Source organism: Natrix helvetica (assembly GCF_964273705.1).
Source record: "Natrix helvetica genome assembly, chromosome: 5".
Classification (NCBI taxonomy): Eukaryota; Metazoa; Chordata; class Lepidosauria; order Squamata; family Natricidae; genus Natrix; species Natrix helvetica.
Window position 1 is genome coordinate 64,628,585 of NC_138551.1, and position 27,901 is coordinate 64,656,485.

The 27,901-nt window shown below is 38.2% G+C and overlaps 1 protein-coding gene across 1 annotated transcript in view; it reads left to right on the plus strand.

Moving 5' to 3' along the window:
* The window catches only part of LOC309392644 (scavenger receptor cysteine-rich domain-containing protein DMBT1-like), a 56,666-nt gene that overhangs the window by 22,045 nt on the left and 6,720 nt on the right, over positions 1-27,901 (plus strand). The window contains exons 17-36 of the mRNA XM_081954074.1: positions 417-446; positions 939-1,250; positions 1,900-1,926; positions 2,296-2,340; positions 2,536-2,847; positions 7,263-7,307; positions 9,573-9,884; positions 10,518-10,544; positions 11,232-11,276; positions 15,522-15,833; positions 17,098-17,124; positions 19,047-19,379; positions 19,490-19,528; positions 20,041-20,070; positions 20,331-20,405; positions 21,678-21,725; positions 21,834-21,840; positions 22,512-22,787; positions 24,036-24,256; positions 26,861-26,911. Of these exons, the coding sequence (XP_081810200.1) occupies positions 417-446; positions 939-1,250; positions 1,900-1,926; positions 2,296-2,340; positions 2,536-2,847; positions 7,263-7,307; positions 9,573-9,884; positions 10,518-10,544; positions 11,232-11,276; positions 15,522-15,833; positions 17,098-17,124; positions 19,047-19,379; positions 19,490-19,528; positions 20,041-20,070; positions 20,331-20,405; positions 21,678-21,725; positions 21,834-21,840; positions 22,512-22,787; positions 24,036-24,256; positions 26,861-26,911 (2,574 nt within the window). The remainder of the gene's footprint in view (positions 1-416; positions 447-938; positions 1,251-1,899; positions 1,927-2,295; positions 2,341-2,535; positions 2,848-7,262; positions 7,308-9,572; positions 9,885-10,517; positions 10,545-11,231; positions 11,277-15,521; positions 15,834-17,097; positions 17,125-19,046; positions 19,380-19,489; positions 19,529-20,040; positions 20,071-20,330; positions 20,406-21,677; positions 21,726-21,833; positions 21,841-22,511; positions 22,788-24,035; positions 24,257-26,860; positions 26,912-27,901) is intronic.

The window sequence follows — 27,901 nt, forward strand, 5'->3', positions numbered from 1 at the left end:
GGGGGGGAATGCTGTTTTTGTTCTTTTGACAATTATAGAAAGTGCATTGGTAATGACAACAAGCTCATTGACTGTAAGCTTGATGAATGGCAAAAACAGATGCCAGGGTTGCCTTGAAATTTTTTACAATGGGAACTGGGGAATTAAACACACTAGAGTTTTACTGTGAAGGCTATCTACGCTGTAAATAAATAGTGATAAAATAAAAACAATCATATGCATTCAAACATGATAACCAAAAAAAAAGCATATATTCTAAACTATACTTTCTGATTTTAATAGACTTGCAAAATATTCCCGAGAATACTTAAAATTACTCTGTAGAGAAACATTAAACTATCAAATTCTTGTGTCTGTTTTCCTTTCCTTTCTTCATTTATCAAACTCAACTATTTCTTTTCTTTTGGTTTCTATAGCTCCCACAAAAAATACATCAAAAGTGCCAGGTATTTACATATGGATCATTCTCTAATTAACTCAATCTCTGTATTTTAGTGCAAACATACATGTACATATTCTTTTGTCTTTACTATGTTGCATTATAGAACCTCTAAACTGATGTTTTGTTTGAGCAAATGCATTTTCCAAAATACTTTATTTTAGATGTTTTCTGGTATAATCTCTAAAATAACCTGCCATTTGTTTTGCATTAACAATTATTTTCAGTCCTAATGTAAAATTGTATTTGCTCTATTTATTACCAGTTTGGACACTAAGCACTCACCATCCAACTATCAGATCTGCTTCAGCAGTAACCATATAACATCCAATTACTCCAGATTAGTAGACTAACCAATCTCCTGATTAATGGGTTTGAAGAATTATAATTAAATGTTGAATAACATTCTGTGATAATTTCATTTCCTTATGCAGAATAAACAAAATATTCCAAAATATTCTGAATTGAAAGTCCAATCTGCATTTGTTTTCATTTCAAGAAAAATCTCTGAGACTGGTGAATGGAGAAGACAAATGTCGTGGTCGCATTGAGGTCTTTTACAATGGTATCTGGGGAACAATTTGTGATGATGGCTGGGACATGAATGACGCACAAGTTGTGTGTAAGCAGCTTGCCTGTGGAAAGGCCCTTGAAGCCCTATCAAATGCCGCATTTGGGGAAGGAACTGGCAGCATCTTCCTGGATCGGGTCGAGTGCAAAGGGAACGAATCCTCTCTTGAAGACTGCTCCCATAAACCTTGGGGTGTTCATGACTGTCGCCACAAGGAAGATGCTGGGGTGGTTTGTTCAGGTAATCTCAACTGCTGAGTTTTCAAGTCATGAGATATTTTTACTTGGTTTATATTATGAAAACATAGTCAAATAATAATTTGACAAACAAAGTGTCAATGCAATGTAACTGTTGCCAGGTAGAATATTATCAGAAAACTAAAGTACATCACTATCTAACTAGATAATCTTAAATGGGATTGCAAAGGATCCTAATTACTATTTTATGTAAAGCTTTCAGAAATTTTTTATTGATAATGGGTCTCAGTAGAAAAAAATGCATTTATTATGGAACATACAAGGATTTAAGGACTTGACCTTGTTATGCAGGTTTAAATAAGTTATTACATTATCTTTATGTAAATTTGATTGAAGTGCTTAACATGCTTAACCACAAATTGTAATGATGGCGTTTGCCGGCTCAGTTGCAGTCAGTAGATGAAGACTACGTTCACACTACTAGTGTCAAACTAAAAGAAATCAGTTCCAATAGCAGCCAGGTTTGCTATGCCCTTTTATATTTTACTTTATTGTATCAAAATAAATAAGAGTAAAAAATATATAAAAGAAATAATGATAATAATAATAGCAATATAATATAACCTCCTAATTCATCAACATCCATACGCTGTCTTCTTCACCCAGAGTGAAGTTATTTCTTCTATTTTCAGGTCCTGCTGTCACCACATCACCACCTGGTAGGTATTTTCTAAAATTTCTATTCTTACATAAAATCAAATCTTGCATCCTAATTTAAGAAGAAATGATAAGTAAATAACTAAATTGGGCACTTTCAATTTGCTTGTAATTAACCAGTAGCGATTGGTTCCTGAATGATTGGAAGCCAAATTAATTAGGATATAAAGAGGTTTGGTCAAAGAGAATGAACAAGGTATGAAATTGTAAAGAAATATGTGTAGGAAAAGAAAATGAATTGAGAGGAAGTTTAAAATCAGAAGAACAGTTGATTTTTTTTCCACTATTATTTTTTATCTCTATACATCCATGATGAAAAAGAACTTCTGTAAAAGTTTCAGAGTCATATAACAATATTTTTTTTTTGTCAGCCCTTTCTACACCTTCTGCTAAACTGACCACTCAAGGAATAAGAGGTATTTATTATATGTGGGACTTTCATCCTTATAACAGTAATAACTATTATAACAATAAACCTACAGCACTTCCAGCTGATCACGAGGGGTGCAAAAGAGAACAGCAGAGGTGATTCCTCTCTATTTAGTAATAAATAATTCTAGAAATTAGATATCTGTGACAAAAGTCCAATCTGCATTTGCTTTCATTTCAAGAAAAATCTCTGAGACTGGTGAATGGAGAAGACAAATGCCGTGGTCGCATTGAGGTCTTTTACAATGGCAGCTGGGGCACAATTTGTGATGATGGCTGGGACATGAATGACGCACAGGTTGTGTGTAAGCAGCTTGCCTGTGGAAAGGCCCTTGAAGCCCTATCTAATGCCGCATTTGGGGAAGGAACTGGCAGCATCTTCCTGGATCGGGTCGAGTGCAAAGGGAACGAATCCTCTCTTGAAGACTGCTCCCATAAACCTTGGGGCGTTCATGACTGTCGCCATAAGGAAGATGCTGGGGTGGTTTGCTCAGGTACTTGCTCAATTTTCAGGTTTTGCTCAATTTTCAGGTTTTGTGCTGTTTTACTTGGTTTATGCAAACAACCTAAAAGAATAATAAGAAAATCAGGTGTCAGGGTAACATGTCTGTTCCTGGCAGTATATTATCATCAGAAAGCTAAATTATGTTATCATCTAACCACGAGGTCTTGAATGGATCCTTTTTGCTATTCTGTGTAAAGCTTTCAGACAGTTTTCACTAATAATGTGCTTCAGTAGAAAAAAAGTGCATTTATTATTAAACTTAGAAGAATTTGAGAATTTGTTCCTGTTATGCAGGTTACGGTAACTTATAACATTATCTTTAAGGAAATTTGATTAAAGTACTCAAGTAGTTATACTTAATAACTACAGTGCTTAATAATGTTAATTGAGTTGGCGAGTCAACTGCAGATTCAGTAAATAAATAATCTCAATATAAAAGGCAACAAGAATCAGTTCCAATACTTTAAATCAGGTTTGTACTCATTTTATTATATTATATCTTATTATATCACTCTAAGGAAGAGTAAAAAATATAAAAGAAATAATGATAATAATTATCATTAATAATAATAATAATAAATTTAAATTTATTAGCCGCTCCCTTTCCAGACAGGACTCGGGGCGGCGTACAATGGAGTATATAAAACATAAAACATGTATACAAACACATAAACCTACATATATACAAGGACATACATGCACGTACATGCACGGAGGAGGTAACAAATTACATCACATTGGACAATTAAAAGTTACCATTAAAATACCCCAATTGTAAAAACACAATTTAAAATTTAAAATTTAAAATTTAAAAGAACTGTCAGGAGGAATAAGAAAAATTTACGGTTGAGCCAGGCCAGATAATTGAAAGAGGTGGGTCTTCAACTGTACACGGAAGGAGCGGAGATCGGAAGTAGTCCTGATGTCACGGGGGAGGTCATTCCATAGGGCTGGGCCCATCACAGAGAAGGCTCTGCTCCTGGGTGTCGCCCCCCGACATTGTTTGGCGGACGGCACCCGAAGAAGTCCCTCTCTGTGTGAGCGGATTGGTCATAGGGATGTATGGGGCAGGATGCGATCCTGCATGTAACTAGGTCCTGTGCCATGAAGCGCTTTAAAGATCATAATCAAAACCTTGAAACGCACTCGGTAGACTACAGGAAGCCAGTGCAGCTCGCGCAGGAGAGGTGTTACAGGGGAGTATCTAGTCCTCCCCATAATCACCCGCGCGGCCGCGTTCTGGACCAACTGCAGCCTCCGAGTGCATCTCAAGGGAAGCCCCATGTAGAGAGCATTGCAGTAGTCCAGGCGAGACGTCACTAGCGCATGGGTGACTATGCGTAGGGCATCCCGGTCCAATAAGGGGCGCAATTGGCGCATCAGGCGAACCTGATGGAACGCCCCCCTTGCCACGGCTGTTACATGGTCATCCATGGACAGCCGGGCATCTAGGAGGACGCCCAAATTGCGCACCTGTTCCATGGGGGCCAGTTGCACGCCCCCAATGGCCAGAGATGGAAGCAACTGGTTGAACCGGGAGGCCGGAAGCCACAGCCACTCCGTCTTGGAAGGGTTGAGTTTTAGTCGGTTGTCATCCATCCAGACCCGTACGGCCTCCAAACACCGGGACATCATTTCGACGGCCTCATTGGGGTGGTTCGGGGTGGAAATGTATAGCTGAGTATCATCAGCATACAGATGATATCCCACCCCAAAGCCACGGATGATCTCACCCAGCGGTTTCATGTAAGTGTTGAACAGGAGAGGCGAGAGCACCGACCCCTGAGGCACCCCACATGTGAGTGGCCTCCGGGTCGATCTCTGCTCCCCTGCCAACACACGTTGCGTCCGGGTCAGAGAGGTAGGAGCCAAACCACCGTAGAACGGTGCCCCTGACTCCCAGCCCCTCTAGCCGGTGCAACAGGATACCATGGTCGATGGTATCGAACGCCGCCGAGAGATCTAATAGGACCAGGATAGAGGAACAGCCCCTATCTCTGGCCCTCCAGAGATCATCAACCAATGCGACCAAGGCCGTCTCCGTGCTGTGCCCGGGTCGGAAGCCGGACTGGTGCGGGTCTAGATAATCATTCTCCTCCAGGTGACGTGGGAACTGTTGTGCTACCACACTCTCTACAACCTTCGCTAAAAAAGGAAGGTTGGAGACTGGACGATAATTGACTAGGTCCATTGGGTCCAGGGAAGGCTTCTTGAGCAGGGGCCTCACCACCGCCTCTTTCAAGGCGGTCGGTAGAAGCCCCCCGCCCAACGAGGCGTTCACTAGGCCCAGGAGCCAGTCGCGTGTAACCTCCCAGGATGCCAGTACAACCCAGGAGGGACACGGGTCCAATAAACATGTGGTAGGTCGCAGACGTCCACGCAACCTGTCCAAATCCTCGATGGCAACCGAGTCAAACTCCTCCCAAAGCGGTCCCTCAAGACTTGCCGCGGGCGTCTCAGCTGGACTACTGAAAGGGGCCCATCCCTTCCGGATTTGAGCGACTTTGTCCTGTAGATATTTCCCAAACTCCTCTGCTCTGCCCTGTAAAGGGGCTTCCCGGGGTCTCTCAAACAAGAGAGAGCGAGTCACCCGAAACAGGGCGGCAGGGCGGTTATCTGCGGACGCAATAAGAGCGGCACAATATTGACGTTTGGCCGCTCTTAATGCCACAAGGTATGTCCTCAAATAGGCTCGTGCCTGTGCTCGGTCAAATTCGGAATGGGAGGATCTCCAACGACTCTCTAGGCGTCTCTTGTGGCGTTTCATCACCCTTAGCTCCTCGGTGAACCAAGGGGCCAGGGTGGTTCGTCGCCGCAGGAGAGGCCGCAAAGGCGCCACCCGGTCTAGGGCCCCGGTAGTCGCACTATTCCATGCGTCTACCAGGTCCTCCACTCGGGGGCGGGTCAGGTCCACAGGAGGTGGCCCAAGCTCCGTCTGGAACCTATCTGGTTCCATCAGGCGCTTGGGGCGGAACCATCTAATACCTTCCGGTTCCGCCTCCCCGCAGCGGGGTGTAGCACCGGGGAAGTCAATCCGGAGAAGTAAGTGATCTGACCATGACAGGGGAGTAATAATTGGATCCCCTATTCCCAGATCACTCGTCCACTGGCCAGAGACAAAGACAAGGTCCAACGTGTGGCCTCCCTCGTGAGTAGGGCCCTGAATTAACTGGGTCAGGTCCATGGCTGTCATGGAAGCCATGAACTCCCGAACCCCCTCAGACGCTTCTCCCATCGACGGCAGATTAAAATCCCCCATCACTAAAAGTTTGGGGGTCTCAACCGCCACCGATGAGATCAGCTCGAGGAGTTCAGGCAGGGCCGCTGGTGTATAGCGAGGAGCCAGGTATACTATCAGCAGGCCCAACTGCCTCCCTGGGCCCCATCTCACGACGAGGGACTCACACCCGGATGTCTGTGGCACAGTGAACTCTCTCGGCTCCAAGTCTTCCCAGATAATCACTGCTACCCCACCGCCCCTTCCCTGGGCCCGAGGCTGGTGAAATGCTCGATAACCTGGCGGGCACATTTCCACGAGGGGTAAACCTCCCTCGTGGCCCAACCAGGTCTCGGTTATTCCTGCGAGGTCCGGCTCCCCCTCCAAAATTAGATCGTGGATGAGGGGGGCCTTATTGACAACGGATTATATAACCTTCTAATTCATCAACATAGGTATGTTGTCATCCTCACCCAGACCAAAGTTATTTCTTCTATTTTCAGGTCTTGCTGCCACCACACCAACACCTAGTAGGTATTTTCTGAAATTTCTATGGTTACTTAAAACCAAATCTTGCATCATAATCTCAGGGGAAATAGAGCCAGGAAAGTCTTTGGCAGCAAATAGAGAAAAGAAAACATTCATCCATCATTCTTTTCTTTCGGTTCACTGAAAGCAATGTGTGAAATAAAATTAGTCTTTAAGATAGGCATGTACGATGAAGACTGCTGTTTTGCTTTTCAGCAAATGATTGAAACGTGAATATGAAAATAAAAAGGAAATATATGTTTTATTTAAAGAAAGTTTATAATAAAGTGACAGCATTGAATTATGGAATATTTTGCTCTGGCTAGCGAGATGGCATATACATTTAATAAATAATATTTAAATATTTGGGGTCTATGAGGAATTTAATAATTGTTTCTGGTTAAGCAGTACTATTAATGGCCTTAATAATTGGCTAATTAGTAGAAAAGCAGTATCATGAGGTGATTTGATCAAGGGGAATTGACAAGGATTTAATCTGAAAACAAATATAGGCAGGAAGAGCAAACGATTGGGAGGAAGTAGAAAACCAAGAGAATGGATGTGGTTGTTTTTCAGCATTTTCTTTATCTTTATACACCTATGATAGAATAGAACATCTGGTAAAGTTTCTGAATCATATAATTTTGTGTTTTTATCAGAACTTTCTACAACTTCTGCAGAGCTGACTACGCAGGAAAGAAGAGGTATTTATTATATGCTGAAGTAGATTCACATTCATGTAACAGTAATAAATATTGCAACAATAAACCTACAGCAGTTGATTGTAAGGAGTGCTTACATGCTGGTTCTAAATTGTTCCTTTGTTGAACCACATCTGGAATAATAGGTTCCTCTGGACTAGCTCTGGGGAAATCCAAGTTCAGGTCCACCATGAGAACTCATGGGTAACATTGAGCCAATCATTCCCTCAGTTTAACCTAACTCACAAGGTTGGTGAAGATACAATTAATGGGTGCTCTTCATCCAAATTGTTTTGAACTCTGGGAGATAGTCATAAATCCATAAATCTAACATGGATTTTTTTCCCACTCTATTATCATCATGTTTTAATGACCCCATAATCCCTTGTGGAGTGGAGTTGGGCAACTCAATGGAGCAAGCAGAGTGTTTAATGGCCAAATGCCCTTCCTGTCACCAATGCAGAATTTTGTTAACTTAACTTAACTTAACTTTATTGGATTTCTAAACCGCCCCTCTCTCAAAAGAGACTCGGGGTGGTTTACAGTCATATTAAAATAGTTAAACAGTAAATATACATGTTATAAGTATAAAATAAATAAATTAAACATAGGACTGGAGGAGGTAGTAGAAGTTCCCTGTACAATTTAGTTAAGTTAGAATAAAAATTTTAAAAAGTTAAAAAGTTAAAAACATTAACCTTAAAAGCTATCCCAAATAAAATATCCGCCAGGAGGTAAGAGTAGAACTATAAGTGGGCCAGGCCGGCTAACCAGAACAGGTGAGTCTTAAGTTTTTGTCGAAAGGAGCAGAAGTCGGTAGTAGTTCTAATATCGGGGGGGAGGTCATTCCAGAGGGTTGGGCCCATCACAAAGAAGGCTCTACTCCTAGGCGCCGCCCGTTGGCATTGCTTGGTGGACGGCACTCGGAGGAGTCCCTCCCTGTGTGAGCGAATTGGTCGCAGGGATGTATGTGGTAGAATGCGATCCCGCAGGTAACTAGGCCCTGTGCCATGGAGCGCTTTGAAGATGGTAATCAACATCTTGAAACGCACCCGAAAAACCACAGGCGGCCAGTGCAGCTCGCGCAGGAAAGGTGTTATGTGGGAGTACCTAGTACTCCCCATGATGGCCCGCGCGGCCGCATTCTGTTCAGCAAATATAATGTCATTGTGCCCAGGGAGAGAAAGATCTGCCTCTACCTTGGACCGAATATACAGCCTCCTGATTGTGAGGTGATAACTCCACCTCTAGGCCACTGCACCACTCTAGAGTCATGGACCTGTTAATATGTAAATCAATCCAGTGTTTGAACTATCAAGCTCATAACATACTTGATAATGTTTGTGAGAAGATGAATGTCAGTCATGTCAAGCATACTGTCACTTGTACCCCTGCTGTTTTCTACTCACACAGCCATTTTAGAGTATGGTGAGATGAGGGTTGTTGAAACTCTGAGAAGTAGGTGATCCTGAATGCTTCAGCACACATAAAACCATATTTCAATAAGCTACTGTATTAAATACAATACCTTTTGAAACTACAGTGTATTTTGCTGAATCAAGCATGTGCATTTAGTATGTACTCCCCTATCTAATTTTCAAATTTCCTGTTTTTCATTGTTATTACTGAAATGTCTGCAATTCTTATTGAAATTATTTTATCCAGGTCTATGACTAGAAAAATAAATTTGCTATTGAGATTTATGTAAATTTTTGTGAATGGATAATTACATACAGTTTTTTTCCTGAAATTAAAGCTCATTGAAAAGTTGTTTGTGATTTAACGGAGCTTATCAGAATAAATGGGAAGTAAACTTGCTTAATCTCGATCGATATATGTAAATATGTACTGTACATATCTACCTATGTTCTAAAAAAAACCTAATCATCCTGTTAGCTTGAGTCCTGTATTTAAAAAGTTGTGTGTTCATTTACAAAAATTATTACCCTGGTTTTACAGTCTTCAAAGGATCAGTTAGGAGTTGATATGAGTTCTAGTATTTTACACCAAGCAGAACCCTTGGCTGTGCTGGTTGGAATTGCCAAGGAATAGAACTGAGCTATTGAGAGGAAGCATATAGTTTCATATACTATGAAACAACACTAAATAAATAATAATAATATGGCTTGAATAAAATTGACTGACATTAAGGCATTATATGGACAAGCCAGTAGAAAAAGAGGTGATTCCTCACTGTTTAGCAATAAAGAATTATAAAAATTAGTTATCTGCGGATAAAATCCAATTTACATATGTTTTCATTTCAAGAAAAATCTCTGAGACTGGTGAACGGAGAAGACAAATGTCGTGGCCGTGTTGAGGTCTTTTACAATGGAAGCTGGGGCACAATTTGTGATGATGGCTGGGACATGAATGACGCACAAGTTGTGTGTAAGCAGCTTGCCTGTGGAAATGCCCTTGAAGCCCTACCTAAGGCCGCATTTGGGGAAGGAACTGGCAGCATCTTCCTGGATGAGCTGGAATGCAAAGGGAACGAATCCTCTCTTGAAGAATGCGCGCATAAACCTTGGGGCGTTCATGACTGTCGCCACAAGGAAGATGCTGGGGTGGTTTGCTCAGGTAATCTGAACTGCTCAGTTTTCAAGTCATGAGATATTTTTACTTGGTTTATATTATGCAAAATAGTAAAAGAAAAAAAATAAAATTTCGGTGTCATTGCAATGTGACTCTTCCCAGGTAGAATATTATCATCAGAAAATCAAAGTACGTCACCATCTAACTAAGTGGTTGTGAATGGGATTGCAAAAGATCCTAACTGCTAATATATGTAAAGATAATATTCATTGATAACATGTCTCAGTAGAAAAAAATGCATTCATTATTGAACATACAAGGATTTAACCTTGTTATGCAGGTTTCCATGACTTATTACATTATCTTTAAGTAAATTTGCTTAAGGTGCTTAACACGTTTAACAACTACAGCAATTAATGATTGAGTTGGCAGACTGAGTTGCAGTCAGTGAATGAGGACTATCTCTAACGTCAATATTAAAAGGCAACAGGTTCCAATACTTTCATCCAGGTTTGCGATGCCCTTTTTTATTTTACTTTATTGTATGAAACTAAAGAAGAGTAAAAAATAATAAAAAAATATTGTTATAATAATAACAATATAATATAACTTCATAATTAATCAACATCTTTGTGTTGTCTTATTCACCCAGACCAAAGTTATTTCTTTCATTTTTAGGTCCTGTTGTCACCACATCACCACCTAGTAGGTATTTGGTTAAATTTCTATTATTATTTAATATCAAATCTTACATCATAATTAAAGGAGAAATAAAGCCAGTATAGTCTTTATCAGTACAGAGAGACATAAGATTCATCCAACTTCCTTTTCTTTCTGTTCACTGAAAGCACAATTTCTCAAATAAAGTGAGTCTTCATGCTATACCTAAAGACTGAGATTTGTTTTTCAGCAAGTAATTGAATAACATATGGATATATGAAAGAATGACTATCATGTGTTATTTAATTTAAAGAAGGCGCAAACTAAAGTGATAGCATTGAATTGTAGAATGTTTTGCTTTGGATGCATTTATATGTGAAATGACACATACATTTAATAAATACATAACTAAAATATTTGGTGTCTATGAGGTACTTAAAATTATTTGTGGTTAACCAGTAGTGTTAATGTCCTTAATCATTGGAAGTCAAATTAATAAAGCTAACTGGTACAAAAGCAATATGATGAAGTGGTTTGGTCAAAGTGAATGAACAATAATTGAATTTTAATAAAAATGTATGTAGAAAGAGTAAATGGATAGAGAGGAAGTGGAAAAGCAAGAGAATAGCAGGGTTTTTTCCAACATTATTTTTATCTTTATACATCTATGATAGTAACGATATTCAGACAAAGTTTCTGAATCATGTAACTATAAATTTCTGTTTTTTTCAGAGCTTTCTACAACCTCCATGAATCTGACCACGCAAGGAATAAGAGGTATTTATTATATGGTTAGGTAGATTTGCATTATAACAATAACAACAAAAATATTTTATATTATTATTATTATATACTATTATTATAATATAATAATAATGCATTTTTGAATGTTCAGTTGACTGAGTTTTATGTTTAATGAATAAAGTATATAATAAAAAAGTTACCAAAAATGAGAAGGTGAAGATCTTGTGGGACTTTAGAATACAGACGAATCATCATTTGGAACACAACACGCCAGATATCATGGTTGTAGAGGGTCGAAGTGTACAGTTTATTGATACCACTGTACAGGAGAAGCCAGAGTCAAAGAAAAAGAACTGGAAAAAATCAACAAATATCGCGACCTGGCCATTGAAACTACATGGCTATGGATGAAACATGTAACAGTGATACCCATTGTCATCTGGGCACTTGGTACCATGTCCAAGAATTTTATAAAATATATAAAGAAATTGCAGCTTCCTGTAATAATACCAGCGGAACTGCAAAAAACTGAGCTACTTGGAACATCGTAGATCTTAAAAGGGTATTTGATTGATACCTAGGACTCTGGCAGCAACCTGTATCAACCATTAGCACCAGTCAATGGTATTTGTGATGCATTTTTTAATGTTCAGTTGACTGAGTTTCATGTTTAATGAATAAATGGAGAGTTGGCAGAACAAAGCATTGCATGGTCAATTTCTGGAAAAAATAAAAGATAAAGTGGACAGTGAAAAAACTTGGTTATGGTTAACAACAGGTACATTAAAGAAAGAAACAGAGTCACTAATCCTGGCTGCGCAAGAACAAGCTATCTGAACAAATGCCATTAAGGCCAAAATCGAAAAATCCTCTGATGATGCCAAATGCAGACTCTGCAAAGAAGTTGATGAAACTGTTGACCACATACCCAGCTGCTGAAAAAAAATCACGCAGACTGATTATAAATTGCGGCACAATTCAGTAGCACAAATTATCCACTGGAATTTGTGCAAAAATTATAATATTAAAACAACAACAAACTGGTGGGAACATAAGCCTGAAAAAGTCACCAAAAATCAGATGGTCAAGATCCTATGGGATTTTCATATACAAACAGACAAAATACTGGCGCATAACACACCAGACATCACACTGGTTGAGAAAAATAAGGTTACAATCATAGACATCGCAATACAAGGTGATAGCAGTGTCGACAAGAAGGAACATGAAAAAATCGTGAAATACCAGGACTAAAAAATTGAAATACAAAGATTATGGCACAAACCAGCAGTGGTAATTCCAGTGGTAATCGGCACACTGGGTGCTATTCCAAAAGAACTGGAATTACAATTAAAACAGTTAAAACTTGACAAAATCACCATCAGTCAAATGCAAAAAGCTGCACTGCTTGGATCTGCATGTATATTACGAAAATACGTTACGACATCCTAGGCCCCTGGCCGCTGTGATACAATCGTATTATTATTATTATTATTATTATTATTATTATTATTATTATTATTAAAAATTAAGGGCAGATGCTAGAAACCTAAAGAACATGCATGAGCAACGGCTGAAAAGCAGCAAAATCATAGATCAGCTAATCAGAAGATATAGATTGGATACAAGAAACATCAATGAAGCTGTAGAGATTGTAAAACAGCAGATAACAGCAACAGCTAGAAAAATTGAGAGATATGAGGTACGAATCATCCAATACAAACAAAATCAACAATTTCGATCAGACCAACGGCGTTTTTATCAAAGTCTTAATATGAATGGTGACACCAAAAGTGAAAAACTAGAAAAGCAGGCCACAGCTGAATTCTGGAAAGAATTGTGGGAAAATGCAAAGGATTACAATAAGGAAGCAAAGTGGATACATGACTTTGAGAAAAGCATTGGTAACAAACAAATGCAAATATTAGAAATAACAACTGACATGGTCAAAAATCGAGTAAAAAAAGTAAAGAATTGGACATCACCTGGAAATGATCAATTACATGGTTTCTGGCTCAAATATCTGTCCAGTTTACATGCAATATTGGCCAGGCAACTGAATGAAATTTTACAAAATGGTCAAATTGATGAATGGTTCAGAAAGATGCAACTAAAGGAACTATACGTGAAAACTACAAACCAATAACATGCTTGCCAACAACCTTCAAATCACTCACAGGCATTATTGCAGATAATATTATGGCTTATTTGGAAACAAACAACATCTTGCCAGTAGAGCAAAAAGGCAACAAAAGAAGGAGTAGGGGCACAAAAGATCAGCTCCTAATTGATAAAATGATATTAGAAAATTGTAAGAAAAGAAAAATGAACTTGAATATGGTCTGGATTGATTATAAAAAGGCATTCAACTCATTGCCACATAGTTGGATCATAAAATGCTTAGAAACAACTGGCATTAGTAAAAATATTACATCCTTCACTGAAAAGACGATGAAATAATGGAGAACTGAGTTGGCAGTAGGAAATGAGCACTACGGAATGGTTAATATCAAGCGAGGAATTTTCCAGGGTGATTCATTTTCACCACTTCTCTTCATCATCGCAATGATCCCGCTATCAGTAATCTTTAAAAAAAATGAAATTAGGCTACCAAACAGCCAAAGAAGCTGGAAAAGTTTCGCATCTATTGTATATGGATGATTTGAAACTCTATGGTAAGTCAGAAATAGAAATCCAATCACTGACAAACACAGTGCGAGTATTCAGCACCGATATTTCAATGCAGTTTGGCATGGAAAAATGCGCCACTGTATCCATAAAAGGGGGCAAAATCACTGCAATTGAAATGCCCAATGGCCAACTAATTAAATGCAACAAAAATGAAGCCTACAAATACTTAGGCATTCTGCAGTTGGATAACATCAAACATGGAGAAGTAAAAACTATTGTTAGGAGAGAGTACACCAACAGAGTTAGGAAAATTTTGAAATCTAAATTAAATGGTGGAAATAAAATCAAGGCCATAAATACCTGGGCAATACCAGTTATAAGATACACAGCTGGTATAGTTAACTGGACACAAGCTGACTTGGACATTTTGGACCGAAAAACTAGGAAACTAATGACAATGCCCTATAGTTTATATCCCCGTGGTGACACTGATAGACTATACCTGCCCCGAACATCAGGTGGCAGAGGATTATTACAAGTGAAGCAAATAGTTGATGAAGAAAAACATGCACTGGCTGATTATTTAAAAGAAAGTCAGGAACATCTATTAATCGAAGTAAAGAACAAAAATCTACTGAAGGCCCAACAGACGAAACAAGAATACAGAAAAGATGTGATAAAATCAAGAAACTTGATTTTCAACGATTATGGCACAAATCAGCAGTGGTAATTCCAGTGGTAATCGGCACACTGGGAGCTATTCCAAAAGCACTGGAATTACATTTAAAACAGTTAAAACTTGACAAAATCACCATCAGTCAAATGCAAAAAAGCTGCACTGCTTGGATCTGCACGTATATTACGAAAATATGTTACGACGTCCTAGGCCCCTGGGTGGGGCCCGACTAGTAATCAATGCCAAATCCGACGAAGCAACTGGCCGCTGTGATACAATTGTATAATAATAATCACAGTTGTAGAGGGCCGAAGTGTACAGTTTATTGATATCACTGTTCCTGGAGATGCCAGAGTCAAAGAAAAAGAACTAGAAAAAATAATGAAATATCACGACCTGGCCATCGAAACTACACAGCTATGGATTAAGCATGTAATAGTGATACCCATTGTAATCGGGACACTTGGCACCATGTCCGAAAATTTTACAAGATATATCCACAAATTTCAGCTTCCTGCAATAACACCAGCAGAACTGCAAAAACTGCGCTACTCGGAACATCTTATATTTTAAAAAGGTACTTGGTTGATACCTAGGACACTGGCAGCAAACCGTATCAACCATTAGTACCACTCACTGGTATTTGTAATGCTTTTTTGAATGTTCAGTTGGCTGACTTTCATGTTTAATGAATAAAGTAAATAATAATAATAATAATAATAATAATAATAATAATAATAATAATAATAATAATAATAATAATAATAATAATAATAATAATAATAATAATAATAATAATAATAATAATGTAGCAATAAACCGACAGTACTTCCAGCTGATTGCAAGGGATGCTGTACACCCAAGAGTTGCAAAACAACTGCAGAGTTGATTCTTCACTCTTTAGTAATGAAGAATTTTAGAAATAAGGTATTTGAGACCAAAATCCAATCTGCATTTGTTTTCATTTCAAGAAAAATCTCTGAGATTGGTGAATGGAGAAGACAAATGTGGTGGCCGCGTTGAGGTCTTTTACAATGGAAGTTGGGGTACAATTTGTGATGATGGCTGGGACATGAATGACGCACAAGTTGTGTGTAAGCAGCTTGCCTGTGGAAATGCCCTTAAAGCCCTACCTAAGGCCGCATTTGGGGAAGGAACCGGCAGCATCTTCCTGGATGAGCTGAAGTGCAAAGGGGATGAATCCTCTCTTGAAGAATGTGCGCATAAACCTTGGGGCGTTCATAACTGTCGCCACAAAGAAGATGCTGGAGTCATTTGCTCAGGTAATCTGAACTGGTTATGTTTTAATAAAGTTATTACAGTATATTTCAGTAAATTCATTTAAAGTGACACCTGATAGACAATGGAATAATAATCTCTAGCTAAATAAAGTATGTGGAATTATTCTTTTTACCAATATAGATGCCTCTTATTCTAAGCCACATGCTTTTCACCTCTTTTCCCATATAGCTTTTGTATTCAGAGCTCAGATCATCTTCTGAAATGTCTCTGAAGAGTTCAATGATGCAAAGCTATGGAAATCATAATTAGATTTCAACAGCAGAACATAGTTACAATATGGCTGGAGCTTTATGTTTCTTTTAAGAACCAAATGTCTGCTAATTTATTTTTTGTTTGGAATGCTACATTGCATTGACCATCTTGAGTAGATTGGTTATGGGTAGTGCTTGCTTACCAACCAAATTAGCACTGAAAAATGAGACCTTTGAGTGGTACAGTTTTGCAGAATCTCTGTGATTGTGATTTGGGCACTTGGCAACTGGTAAGCGTTTACAACAATCACAGCATCCTGCAGTCATGTGATTGCCATTTGCAATCTTCACAGCCAGCTTCCAATGAAGTCAATGAGAGAGGCAAATAGAAGTTGCAAGTCATATGGTGGGTTACCACTCAACTTAATAACGGAGATGGAAGACTCAGATGTAGTCAGCAAATAAACACCACCTATAACAGTGATGGCTAACCTTTTCCGGACTGAGTGCCCAAAGTATGCGTGTGTGTGCAAACCCTCAAAATGCAATGAGCGTACAGCCCCGGCCACACACATACCCCACGTGCACACACAGCCCATCGCATGGCCCCCCTCTCCCTGAACAGCCTCACATGCACAGTAGAGACCTGAAGACCAGCTGGCTGGCGGGAGGTGCGCGCAGATGCACAGTGAAACTGAACTGAGGTGACAGCTCGCATGCCCACAGAGAGAGCGCTGCGTGCCACCTCTGGCACACATGCCATAGGTTCGCCATCACAGACCTATAGTCTCAATACTAAAAAGCAACAGGGATCAGTTCCTATACTTTCAGCCAGGTTTGCTATTTTATTTTAAATTAGATTTATTACAGTTATTTATGTATTTATTTATCATATTTTACAAGAGGGACACTTTTACTTCATTATATCAAATTAAAGAAGAATACAAAAATATATTTTAAAAATGATAACATTGGCAATATAATATAACCTATAATTAATCATCATCATTATTGTGTCATCTTCACCCACATAAATTATTTCTCCTATTTTTAGGTCCTGCTGTCACCACATCAGCACCTAGTAAGAATTTTCTTAAATTACTGTTTTTACTTAAAACATTGTATCATAATTTAAATGAAATTAGAACCAGCAAACTGTTTAACAAGACAGAGAGAAATAAGATTCATCCGACTTTTTCCCCAAAATCTGTACATCCAAGGAATATACCAGAAAGACTAATAAGATGTGAATGAGAAAATATGTAATGTAATGCAGGGCACATCCAAAACACAACTTTCTGGGGCAGTGGGAACATTTTATGTGGGTTATGAGCATAATATGGATGTCCAACATCCAAAACAGCTGTTTGATAGTGGAAGTGCTAATTCCCAGACTGGCTACTGTAGTACTTGTGGCACTTAAAATACACCTCTTTCTCAGAAAGTAAACAGGGCTACTGCATTCAGCTACCCTCTCTAACTCTCCAAGCTAATACCCCACCTTACTTTCAACTTTTTTTAGGGACAACAGATTGGCACATTTGCAAATAAAGGGTTGCAGGCATTCCATAATTTTTTAATGTCTGGCAAAATATTGGGGAATCCGATGGCAAAATTAGAAATAAAACTTAATGATTTTTAAAGCTGATTTCAAATTATTTTTTTTTTTAAGTTTTCAATGCTTGACTGAAACAGGTGCCTGGTAAAGAAAGAGAGAAGTCAGTTTGGGCGGATAAGTTCCAGTAGATAACATCTAGTGGTTCATGGCTTTTCTATCTTCATTTAAAATAAAAAAGAGCAGCAGCAAACAGTTTGATTGGGGGTAGGGAGGTTTATCTTCCATTTAATTTCTGTGATAAATCGCTTCTGGTTTCTAATAATTACTAAGAGTTGAACGAAGCACTAAATTAGTAATTCTGCTTCTGTCTTTATACTTCTTTTGAAGTGATATCTGCATTGTGGAAACAGCAGGAAGTGGGGACATGCAACAAACTTGGTCACTTCTGCCACCCTTTTCAGATAGTCCAGACCAGGAAATCAAAATTAATAATAGTAATGCTACCTTTATTATATAAGGAAACAGTAACACAGAGGTCCCCAATCCTTGGACCACAGACCGGTACCAGTCCATAGCTTGTTAGGAATCAAACCCTGGTGAGTGACATCCCCCCCCCGCCCCCCGCACATGCGCAAGATCCAGGTTGTGCACAAAACCATTCTCCCCTGGTTCATGGAAAATTTGTCTGCCATGAAATCAGACCCTGATGCCAGAAAGTTTGGGGACCACTGCAGTAATAGACAAACAAGGCTGAAAGTTCCCTCTTCCCTCTCCTTCCTGGCATTATTTTCAACAGAATTCAGCAGGGTCCTTTCTGAGGTGCTTTCCTTTTTTGGACTTTGATTCTCTTATCAGATTTATTTATTTATTTTGGCTTGGGCTCTTCCTTGTCCCTCCCAAAGTTATTTACATAAACTAGCACAGCTTCTAACCAAACACCAGGCCATTGAATTGAATTTAACCAAGACAACTCAATTCGAAAAGAGGTAGAGACCTCAAAATTTGTATTTTGTATTTATTAGTTTGTCAAACATGTACAAGACAGCTTCATCTTTGTTTACATGATGATGTAAAAGAATAACAAGTTTTTCATCTCAAGTATTCAGGCAAAAGAAACCTGAAAGTTATTTCTCAAATATACAAAATAACTTGTAAATGTTCCAAAAATTTGTAGACTAGGTAGCAACTGTGGCCAGACCTAAACATATCTCTTCTTAAATCCATTAAATCCATTTGTATAAAGAGAAACATAGGTCACAATATCTAGAGTTGTACTGTACACACACATGCGTGCCCATTCATACGCAGAGGCCAAATGTTATCTGACAAAAATAAATAAATCAGGTTGGGAGTCACTGAAATGCCTTTTTAAAGTGAACTCTCAAAGCGTCAATGTAATGTGTCGTTGGGAGAAAATGCCGTTTATATTCTTTTGACAATTGCAGAATTGGTAACGACAACAAGCCCATTGACTGTAAGGTTGATGAATGGAAAAAACAGATGCCAGGGTCGCCTTGAAATCTTTCACAATGGGACCTGGGGAACAGTCTGTGATGACGGCTGGGACTTACCAGATGCAAAGGTTGTATGCAGACAACTTTCCTGTGGAGGAGTTATGGAAGCCACCAATGAAGCCTATTTTGGGCAAGGCACTGGCAACATCCTCCTAGAAAATGTTCAGTGCAAAGGGAATGAATCCTCTATAGAAGAGTGCTCCCATTCAGGCTGGGGAATTCATCATTGTGGCCACAAGGAAGATGCTGGTGTCATTTGCTCAGGTAACCATTGCCACTGTTGTTAGTATAAAATAATTTCATAGGCAAAATATTATGAAAGCTTCCCTATTCCTCAGAGGAAGAGCTTACTTTCTGTATTTTTTCCCAAATAGAAACAGTTTCCCTTACAACAAAGAATCCCATTATACTTAGTAAGTATCATTGTCTTTGCAAACAGTAAATAGTGTATTTGAGAAATGATCTCATTTTGCATAGAAGAACATATCATAAAATAAGAAATAGGGAATGCTGAAATTCCTGATTAATGTTATTTAGTGATATAAAAAATGTCAGTGACATCTGTTCTGTGAAACTGATGTGTTATGCCTTAGACTGATTTTCATTGAATTCTGAAACATTACTTTTTAAATTCCTGCTGTTATTAACCGGTTGTGAAAATTAACATACTAGAGTTTTGCTATGAAGGCTCTGTCTGTGTTGTAAATAAATAGTGATAAAATAAGAGCAATTAGTTATATGCTTTCAAAATGATAATCAAAACCAAAAGCATATATTCTAAACTATACTTTCTGATTTTAATAGACCTGCAAAATATTCCTGAGAATAATTAAAATTACTTGGTAGAGAAACATCAAACTATCAGATTTTTTTTTCTTTCCTTTCTTCATTTATTAAACTATTTCTTTTCTTTTGGTTTCTGTAGCTCCCACAAAAAATACATCAAAAGTGCCAGGTATTTACATTTGGATCATTTTTTAATAAACTCGATCTATGCATTTTAGTGCAAACATTATGCATGCATATATTCTTTTGTGTCTTTAATATGTTGCATTGTAGAACCTCCAATATAATGTTTTATTTGAGCAAATGCATTTTTCAAGGGTTTTTTTTTTAGAAGTTTTTCTGGTGTACTCTCTAAAATAACCTCCCTTTTTTTGCATTTAAGATTATTTTCAGTCCTAATGTAAATTATATTTGCTCTATTTATTACAGTTCGCGCACTAACAACACAGAATCCAACTACTAGACCTGTTCCTGCAGTAACCAAACAAAATCCAATTATTCCAGGTCAGTAGATTACCCAACCTCCTGATTAATGGACTTGACCAGTTATAATTAAATGTTGAATAACATTTTGTGATCACTTCTTTTCCTTATGCAAAGCAAACAAAATATTCCAAGCTCATTTTTGCCTGGAAAAATGCAAATATAGAAAATTATATGGGGTATTTATTTTGTTTCCACTCCATTATTTTTCTCAGCACATCCTCCATGCCACCATTTTTATTTGGTCTATCTAGATGATGTGTTAAATGTATTCAAGCCTTCAATATATGTATTTAAGTAGCAGGAGAAAAGGTTGAACAGTCTTGCCTAGAGTTGTAAGTTAAAGTATACTTCAAAGGGACATCTGTATGCTTTTCTTCTTATCACTCTCTATAAACAAGCAGTGAGATCTTGGAGCGCCAAGCCAGGATAAAGTGAGAAAAATAAAAGTGTTTCATTTCATTTTCAATACACAAACCTCCAGCCTCTGAGTAGCAGTGTTATTGTTGCAATTTTCTTTGTTTCTTTTTGTATCTTTTTTGCATTTCAAGTTAAAAAAAAGTCCGATTGTTGAATGAGTTAGAGGAACACCCACAGTAATGAAAATGGATAATTTTAGCCCATAGGTTACAAAGAATAATAAAAGAAAAAAAATAGAAGAAGAAAACTTAATCCATTCATTTTAAGAGGCTTGCATAAATTCCATCCATGAACATAGCATTTAAAAAGTAAGATAAACCACTGTCCAAAACCATTCCAAACCTATTTCTTCTGTTCTTCAATTTAAATTAATTTTAAGTTTTTTATAGGCAGTCTCTTAAAACGGTAAAAATTCCTCACCAGCTGGAAACACTTTCTCTTTCCGTATCCTTCCATTTTGGAGCCACCCCGAATTCATCAGCCTAATGGCTGGATTTTTTTGTCACCGGCTTGAAGAACTTCTCTTGGATTGATCAGGGACTTTGTGATGTCCCTGAGATCAGCAAGACGTATTCTTCCTGTTCACCGTCTCTGCGGGACGGTTTAGGTCCAATTGGACCACCCAGCGGCAAAAGTATCGGCTGCGGTCTCGGAGCATCGCACACCTGTATTGTCGCGAGATTGGCTCGCCAACATTCTCATTATTACATAACATGCTTCATGTGGAATGGGGATAAGTGAGGCATTCCTTAATAATCAAATGCAAAATCTCTATTGAACAGAGGATTCAAAACAAATATTAATTGTAAGATGCTTAAATTTGAGATTTGTCATTATTCAAGTAACTGTATTTTTATCTTTTCTTTCTTCTAGCAACAAAATCTATAGCTTTTCCTAACACTCAGAAGCCCACTCCTTCTGGTAAGCTATCGGGCAGAAGTTTCTTTTTAGCATCAATTAATTAATTTAAGATTTCAAACCTATAAACATTTTTTTCAGAAACTAATTCACTGAAATTTTTCCCAGCAGTACACTTGTAGGATTGTGATCTAAGTGGTTTTCCTTTCTTTCACTGAAAGCCACTTCACCTTTTTTTACGTATTAAAATAATAGTTTAAAAATAAACAGAAGATAACGCATAGTTAGCCTACTATTATCTATCACTCACACTGCCAACTTAGTACGTCAAAGGCTGAAAAGAAATTATCAACAAATTTGAAATATAGAATACTTAGCTACAAAATAGTGGTTTCCTTCTCAGAAATCTAAAATAATAGATCCCATGTTTAGTTATCTTGTTTTTCCTAGTTCAGTTCCTTGCTTAACAGTATCTCTCATGTTTGACAACAATGTACTGTATGAATTGGGTGGTACTATTTTCAGTTTTAAATTTTATGTATCCCAAACATCGTTATAAATAGAAGAAATGAGAGTCACATAGACAAGGATACTTCCAATCTCTGGGGTATTTAAGCAATGTCTTCGCTTTCTAGTCTATTCTTGCTTTTTTTTTTTTTTTTTGCTTACCCATTCTTAAGTAGGATAAAAGCCACACAATGGGTTTGTCTTTAAAATTCTCCTTTTTTATTCTTCTTTCTTTTGAGTTTTTATTAACCAGATGCAGGGAACGTAGGCTGCTTCCTCTCAAGTTGCTATTTTCTTTTTCCCATAATGCTTTTATAAATGGCTTTACTTGACATGTATAAGCAAGTGTGATCTTTTGGATTTTTTGTATATTTATTTCACTAAAATTATACGCATGTGTGTATCAACACAAACATACTATACAAATAAAGCCCTTCACTGGCCTTTATTAATTTGCTTCCCTCTAGGAAAATGTCTCTATGGCTGCAAACTCACGGGTCCTTCAGGTTCCTTTTCAAGTCCATTCTATCCTTCAAACTACCCAAAGAATTCCTACTGTGTTTGGCAGATAGAGGTAGAGGAAAGACGTCATGTAGAACTCAGATTTGAAGATTTCAGGTAATAAAAGACCTGCTAGTTCACCAATGAAAATGCCATTGAATAGTTTCTGCCACAAAGTCTTGCTTTAGTCACAAACTGTTGTAACTAAACATATTTCATACTTTATATTTGGAAAGTTTTATGGAAACTATCCCACAGAATGCAGGGTATTTTCTTGATTCTTCTACCCTACAATAGAGTGATCTATAAAATAGAATATGTGTTCATGTTTTTAATAGCATTATTGTCCATTGTATCCTAAGACTGCAAGAATACAAAGTTCTAAGAATAAAATGAGAAGTGTATACACACATCCGTGTGTGTGTATGTTTTCCTTCTCTCCAATTTCTGCTTAACTTAACTATTTTTGTTCTCCATATACGAGGCATTAACCAATGGCACCTTAGAGAACAGCAAAGGAATACAGTATGTATTAGGCAAGAAAATGCTATTTGTTCTAACTGAAAATTCTTAAAATAATAACTGATTTGCTGAAAATTTATAAGTGATTTATAAATTTATAAGTGATACTGCATTCTATTTATAGTATTCTAAAAGGATGCATATATTATGATATAGGCTCCCGTTAGAAATAAAATTGTTCCCACATATTTTGGCTTTTAAAAACTGAATTGTTAGATAGAATCTATGCAAGATAAAACAACATCATTGGCTTGTTATCAGTGCTATTATTATAGCATGATTTTATTTTACTACTTTAAAATTTATAAAATTAAATTTATAGAATATAAATATCTTGTATTATTTATTGGCATACGGTTATGGTTAATTACCTAAGAGTTCCCTTAAAACTAGAAATAAAATAATAAAATAAAATAAAGTATATTTGCATTAGATTTAATATTGTGTTGAGCAACTTTTCCATCCTGGGAGCTTAGCTTTCTGAAGAAGGCAAGATAATTGATGTAACATGGGTGGATCATGATTTTTTTTCTTTTTTCCTCTGAGGAGTTTAGATTTATTACTCTTTTGAAATTCTGTTATGTCTGTCTTAGGGCTCACATAAATACTTTTTGCACATTTTGTGCCTCAGAACTGACGCAAAGTTGTAGTTGGTTTGGAAGAACAAGGAATGAATTCAGAAGTTTCTGGGCATTTTTGCCTGGTTGCCCACCTCTGCTTTAATAAAACAACTTCTGTGGGAATAGTTGAGGAAGGACAACTTTAACATATTTTTAAAAATGGTTGTAATGGTACTTTCATGTAATTCTGAAGGCATTCACCTACTCATCTTTTTCTCCACAGAGTGGAAATTACCAGGTTCTGCACGCTTGATTTTGTGGAGATCTTTGATGGCCCTTTCTCAACATCCCGTTCATTTGGAAAAATCTGTTGGAATCCACGAAAGAGATACATATCCTCGTCAAACAAAATGAGAATTGTATTTATCAGTGATCGTAGCATAAATGAAAGAGGCTTTCTTGCACGCTATCGAGAAGTGCCTCCAAGGAAAACTGTGATTCCAAGTAAGGCTGCTTCACAATTATCCTTCTCTTGTCCAATTTCTGTATTATTACCAGTAACTTGGGTATTGCTCCACTTCTTTCCCTTCTTTCCTAAAAGAACTCTCATATTTCACAGACATCTCAGTTGGATATTTTAGTCCCTTCAATATACAGAGAGCCCCTTTGGTGAACTGATTTTCTCTGTACCTACAAATATAAAACTAAGGGTGTTGAGAGTGTAGAAATAAAGGTGCAAAGCAGATGAGTGCTTGTTGCTGCCTAAGTTTTCCATCTTTGGGGGGTTTTTGGGGGGGAGTGGTGGGTCATTGCCATGCTGTTTTATTTGATAGTCTTTCTGCTTTCTTTTATTGGAAGAAATGTCCTTCTGGGTTGAGTTCCAAGTGAGGAAAAAGACACTGGAAACATGGAAGCTGCTTGGGAAGTTGGTTTAATGGTGGATAGGATCATATGGCTTGAGCTCCTGAACAGAAAAGGGAGATTCAATATGTTGAGTGAAGATGAAAAAGGGGCAGAAATGCTGAAAGTCCCTGGTTTTATGCCCCCTCTGGGCTTTGAACCTGAGCTTGTATTCTGATTGATTGTCAGACTCCCACGGGGCCATGCAGGGGCAACTCTGTAGGCTGTGTTGTGAGTCCAAGTTTGGTTGAGCATTGCTTCTTCCCAGGCGCCGTGTGGTGAGATCCGTAGAGGGTTAATCCTACCTTTGTTATGTAGAGTAAACTGGCTCAAGCCTTAATGGCTCATTGACAAAGGTGGGGGGGGAGCTAAGTTTCTTCCTCTCTTTTAGGGGGAAATATTCTGCCCTTTTAATATTTCCCAAAATATTTCATCTTCTAGTAGAGGGATGGGTATAAACTTCCTACACTTCTGAGCTCCCATAGTTGGGAAGCAGGCAACGTACAAACTGAATGCATTTCATAAGGAGGGGGGACTTCCTGAATGATAAAATCAAGTTCCAAAGCAAGTTTGGATTTTGATCCAAAGTTGTTTTTGGCAAAGGATTCCAGGAATACGGAATGGGACTGTTCTCCTGGTACCCTTCACCGCCCCTTGTTCGTCCCCAGGGTTTCTCCCTCAGTCATTCACCTCTACCATTTTGCCTCCGCTGTTAGGGCCTAGCTGTTCATCCTGGTCAATGAGACCCAGCCTCTTCCATCCCAGGCCCTCTCTTCGTCACAGGCCTTTGGGAGAAATACTGTTCAGCCCGGCCTTAAGGACTCAAGGGACAGTTAGCCGCCAGCCAATCGAGGAAGGGAAGGGAGAAAGGGGGGGAGGGAGAAAGTATTTTGTGTCGAGTTTCCAGTTGCGTTGGGTCCGAGCTAGAAAATCCTTTGCATTTGCATTCCCCGCTCCCTCTCCCCGAAATGTTGGGGAAGATTTCTTTGTGCTGAAAGGGCCTCTTTCCTCTCTTTTATCTTTGCACAGGCTTACATGTGTATTATTAAGAGTTGACCATTGTTCTGTGATGAGGTTCCCCAACACGTTTCAACCATAGGTATACTTCGCATTTCGAAAACACATTCAGGCTCCCTCAAATTGGTATTCTACCACATTGAGATACTGACTGTGTTAAAGTATCAAATTTAAATATTAATATCCTGGTTATGTCCTCGTGGAATTGATGGAATGCTCCTTATGTTAGTTCTACCTACCATTTCCATCTTTGGGGAGCAAGTGATTTTGCCAGTTTGTATGTGGAAAGGGTAATTGTGAAATGGTAGAGGTAAATGACTGGGGGAGAAACCCTTGGAGCGAACAAGGGGCGGTGAAGTGTATGAGAAGAACAATCCTAGACCCCCAGGAATATCCTAAGAACTTGCTTTGGACCTGATTAAGGTATTTTCAATTCTTTTCTGGCCCAGAATTTCCACTCCCTGTGAAGACACACTAGTCGCCCACTATCACAAACATTAAATGTTTTTTCAATGACTAGCTAGCAGCTGAATTGCTGAGTTTAAACAAATGGAACTCGGGCTGTCGCAGCCATTGCCTCCTCTGCTCCATAAGCTGTCATGCCACCTCTCACTCCAGCAAAATATCTTACCAAACTGAGAAGAAAACTCCCTCATCTCTACTGCTCTGGCTTCTTTTCGACTTCTTTCTTCTGAATCCTGCTTGCCAGCCTGCAAGAACTGCTAAGGAAATTTAAAGTCCTTTTTCTTCCTTTCTCTGCAGATGTGTATGCACCTAGATTGGCAGCTGACAGTCAGATCATTTCAGAGAGAGAGAAAAAAAACTCTTGATAATTTGGCAATCTTGATAATTTCAGAGCAGTTCATCCTCCTACGTGGAGTTTAGTATTAATATGTTTCAACTGTAGATTTGTGGTCATGGAACAAGACAATTGCTTTTGCCTCTAGTCATCAGTTGGCATTTTATTTTCCCTTCAGCTCAGCTTTTAAGACTGTATATTTTATAAAACTATAAAATATAAACCTTTATATTTTAAAGCAACAATTATATCTCCTTAAACATAGCATCTCCCCATTCTCTCTGGTAGCTTAATGATGACATTGCAGAAGAGACCAATGTAGCAAAACATGCTAATAAAACTATCTAAGTTAAAATATGAAATAATAGTATTGCAAACATTTCTTTCAACAGCCTTGCCACCGCCACCACCACCACCAACTACCACAGTGGCCACGGTAGTCAGTAAGCAATGTTTTTATTATATTGTAAACCGTTCATATATGCATATTATCATTGTTCAGTTTGGTGAGCATGCTGTACCTTGTTCCATAAATTAGTGTATGTCAAATAAATCTGTATCTTTTGATAGATCAGAGCTCAGGATCAAAAATAGCTTTATTTTAAACATGTTTAAACAAGATATACCCTAAGAAATTAGTTTTATTAATTGTTAAAGAAGTTTCAATTCTCATAATGTATCCTTATACTGATTGTAGAAAGCTAATGTTTTGTGGCTATCATGTTGACAAAAAAATGAAATCACAACCTAAAAACTGTCATTTTCATAATTTTTAAAGCAGAGTTTCCCAAACCCTGGATCCTGGCCCACTACTAGCCTGTGACCTATTCGGAACTGGGCCATGTGAGCGGGGGACTAATGTGCACATACATGCAAGCAGCCCAATTTGTGCAAGCTGCAGGCTGGTACAGGTGCACACATGTAGCTCAACTTGTGCAAATCAAGCTCATACAAATAGAGCTGTGTATGTGCGCACCAGCCTACCACTTACACAGCCTGGTTCCCATCTCTCCCTCCCCAACAGGGCCGCCAAGCTGCAAAGATTGGGTATCACTGTTTTAAAGACAATTGAACTCTTTTCTTTTTGCAAACGTAAACTCTAAGACTTTAAATTTCAAGATTTTGTATCTCACTCATTTGAACTTCCCGTTATCTTCTATGTGGCGTATATCATATGCTCCTTAGACTTCTAACATATTTAGTTTTCTTTCCCGCTGCAATCTTGCTTCCTCCACACACACCGATTTTGTTTAATATTCATAATGAATTGGCTAATGCTGCTTCATTCATATTACATAATGTTTGAACTAGCAGTGCAGTAACTGAATATGGATCCCTCGGACAATATTGCTCATACTCCTTCTCTCAATCCTGGAATAAGCAGGCTGTAAAGTTATAGGCCCAGTTGTTACACCATTAACTTTCATTGCAAC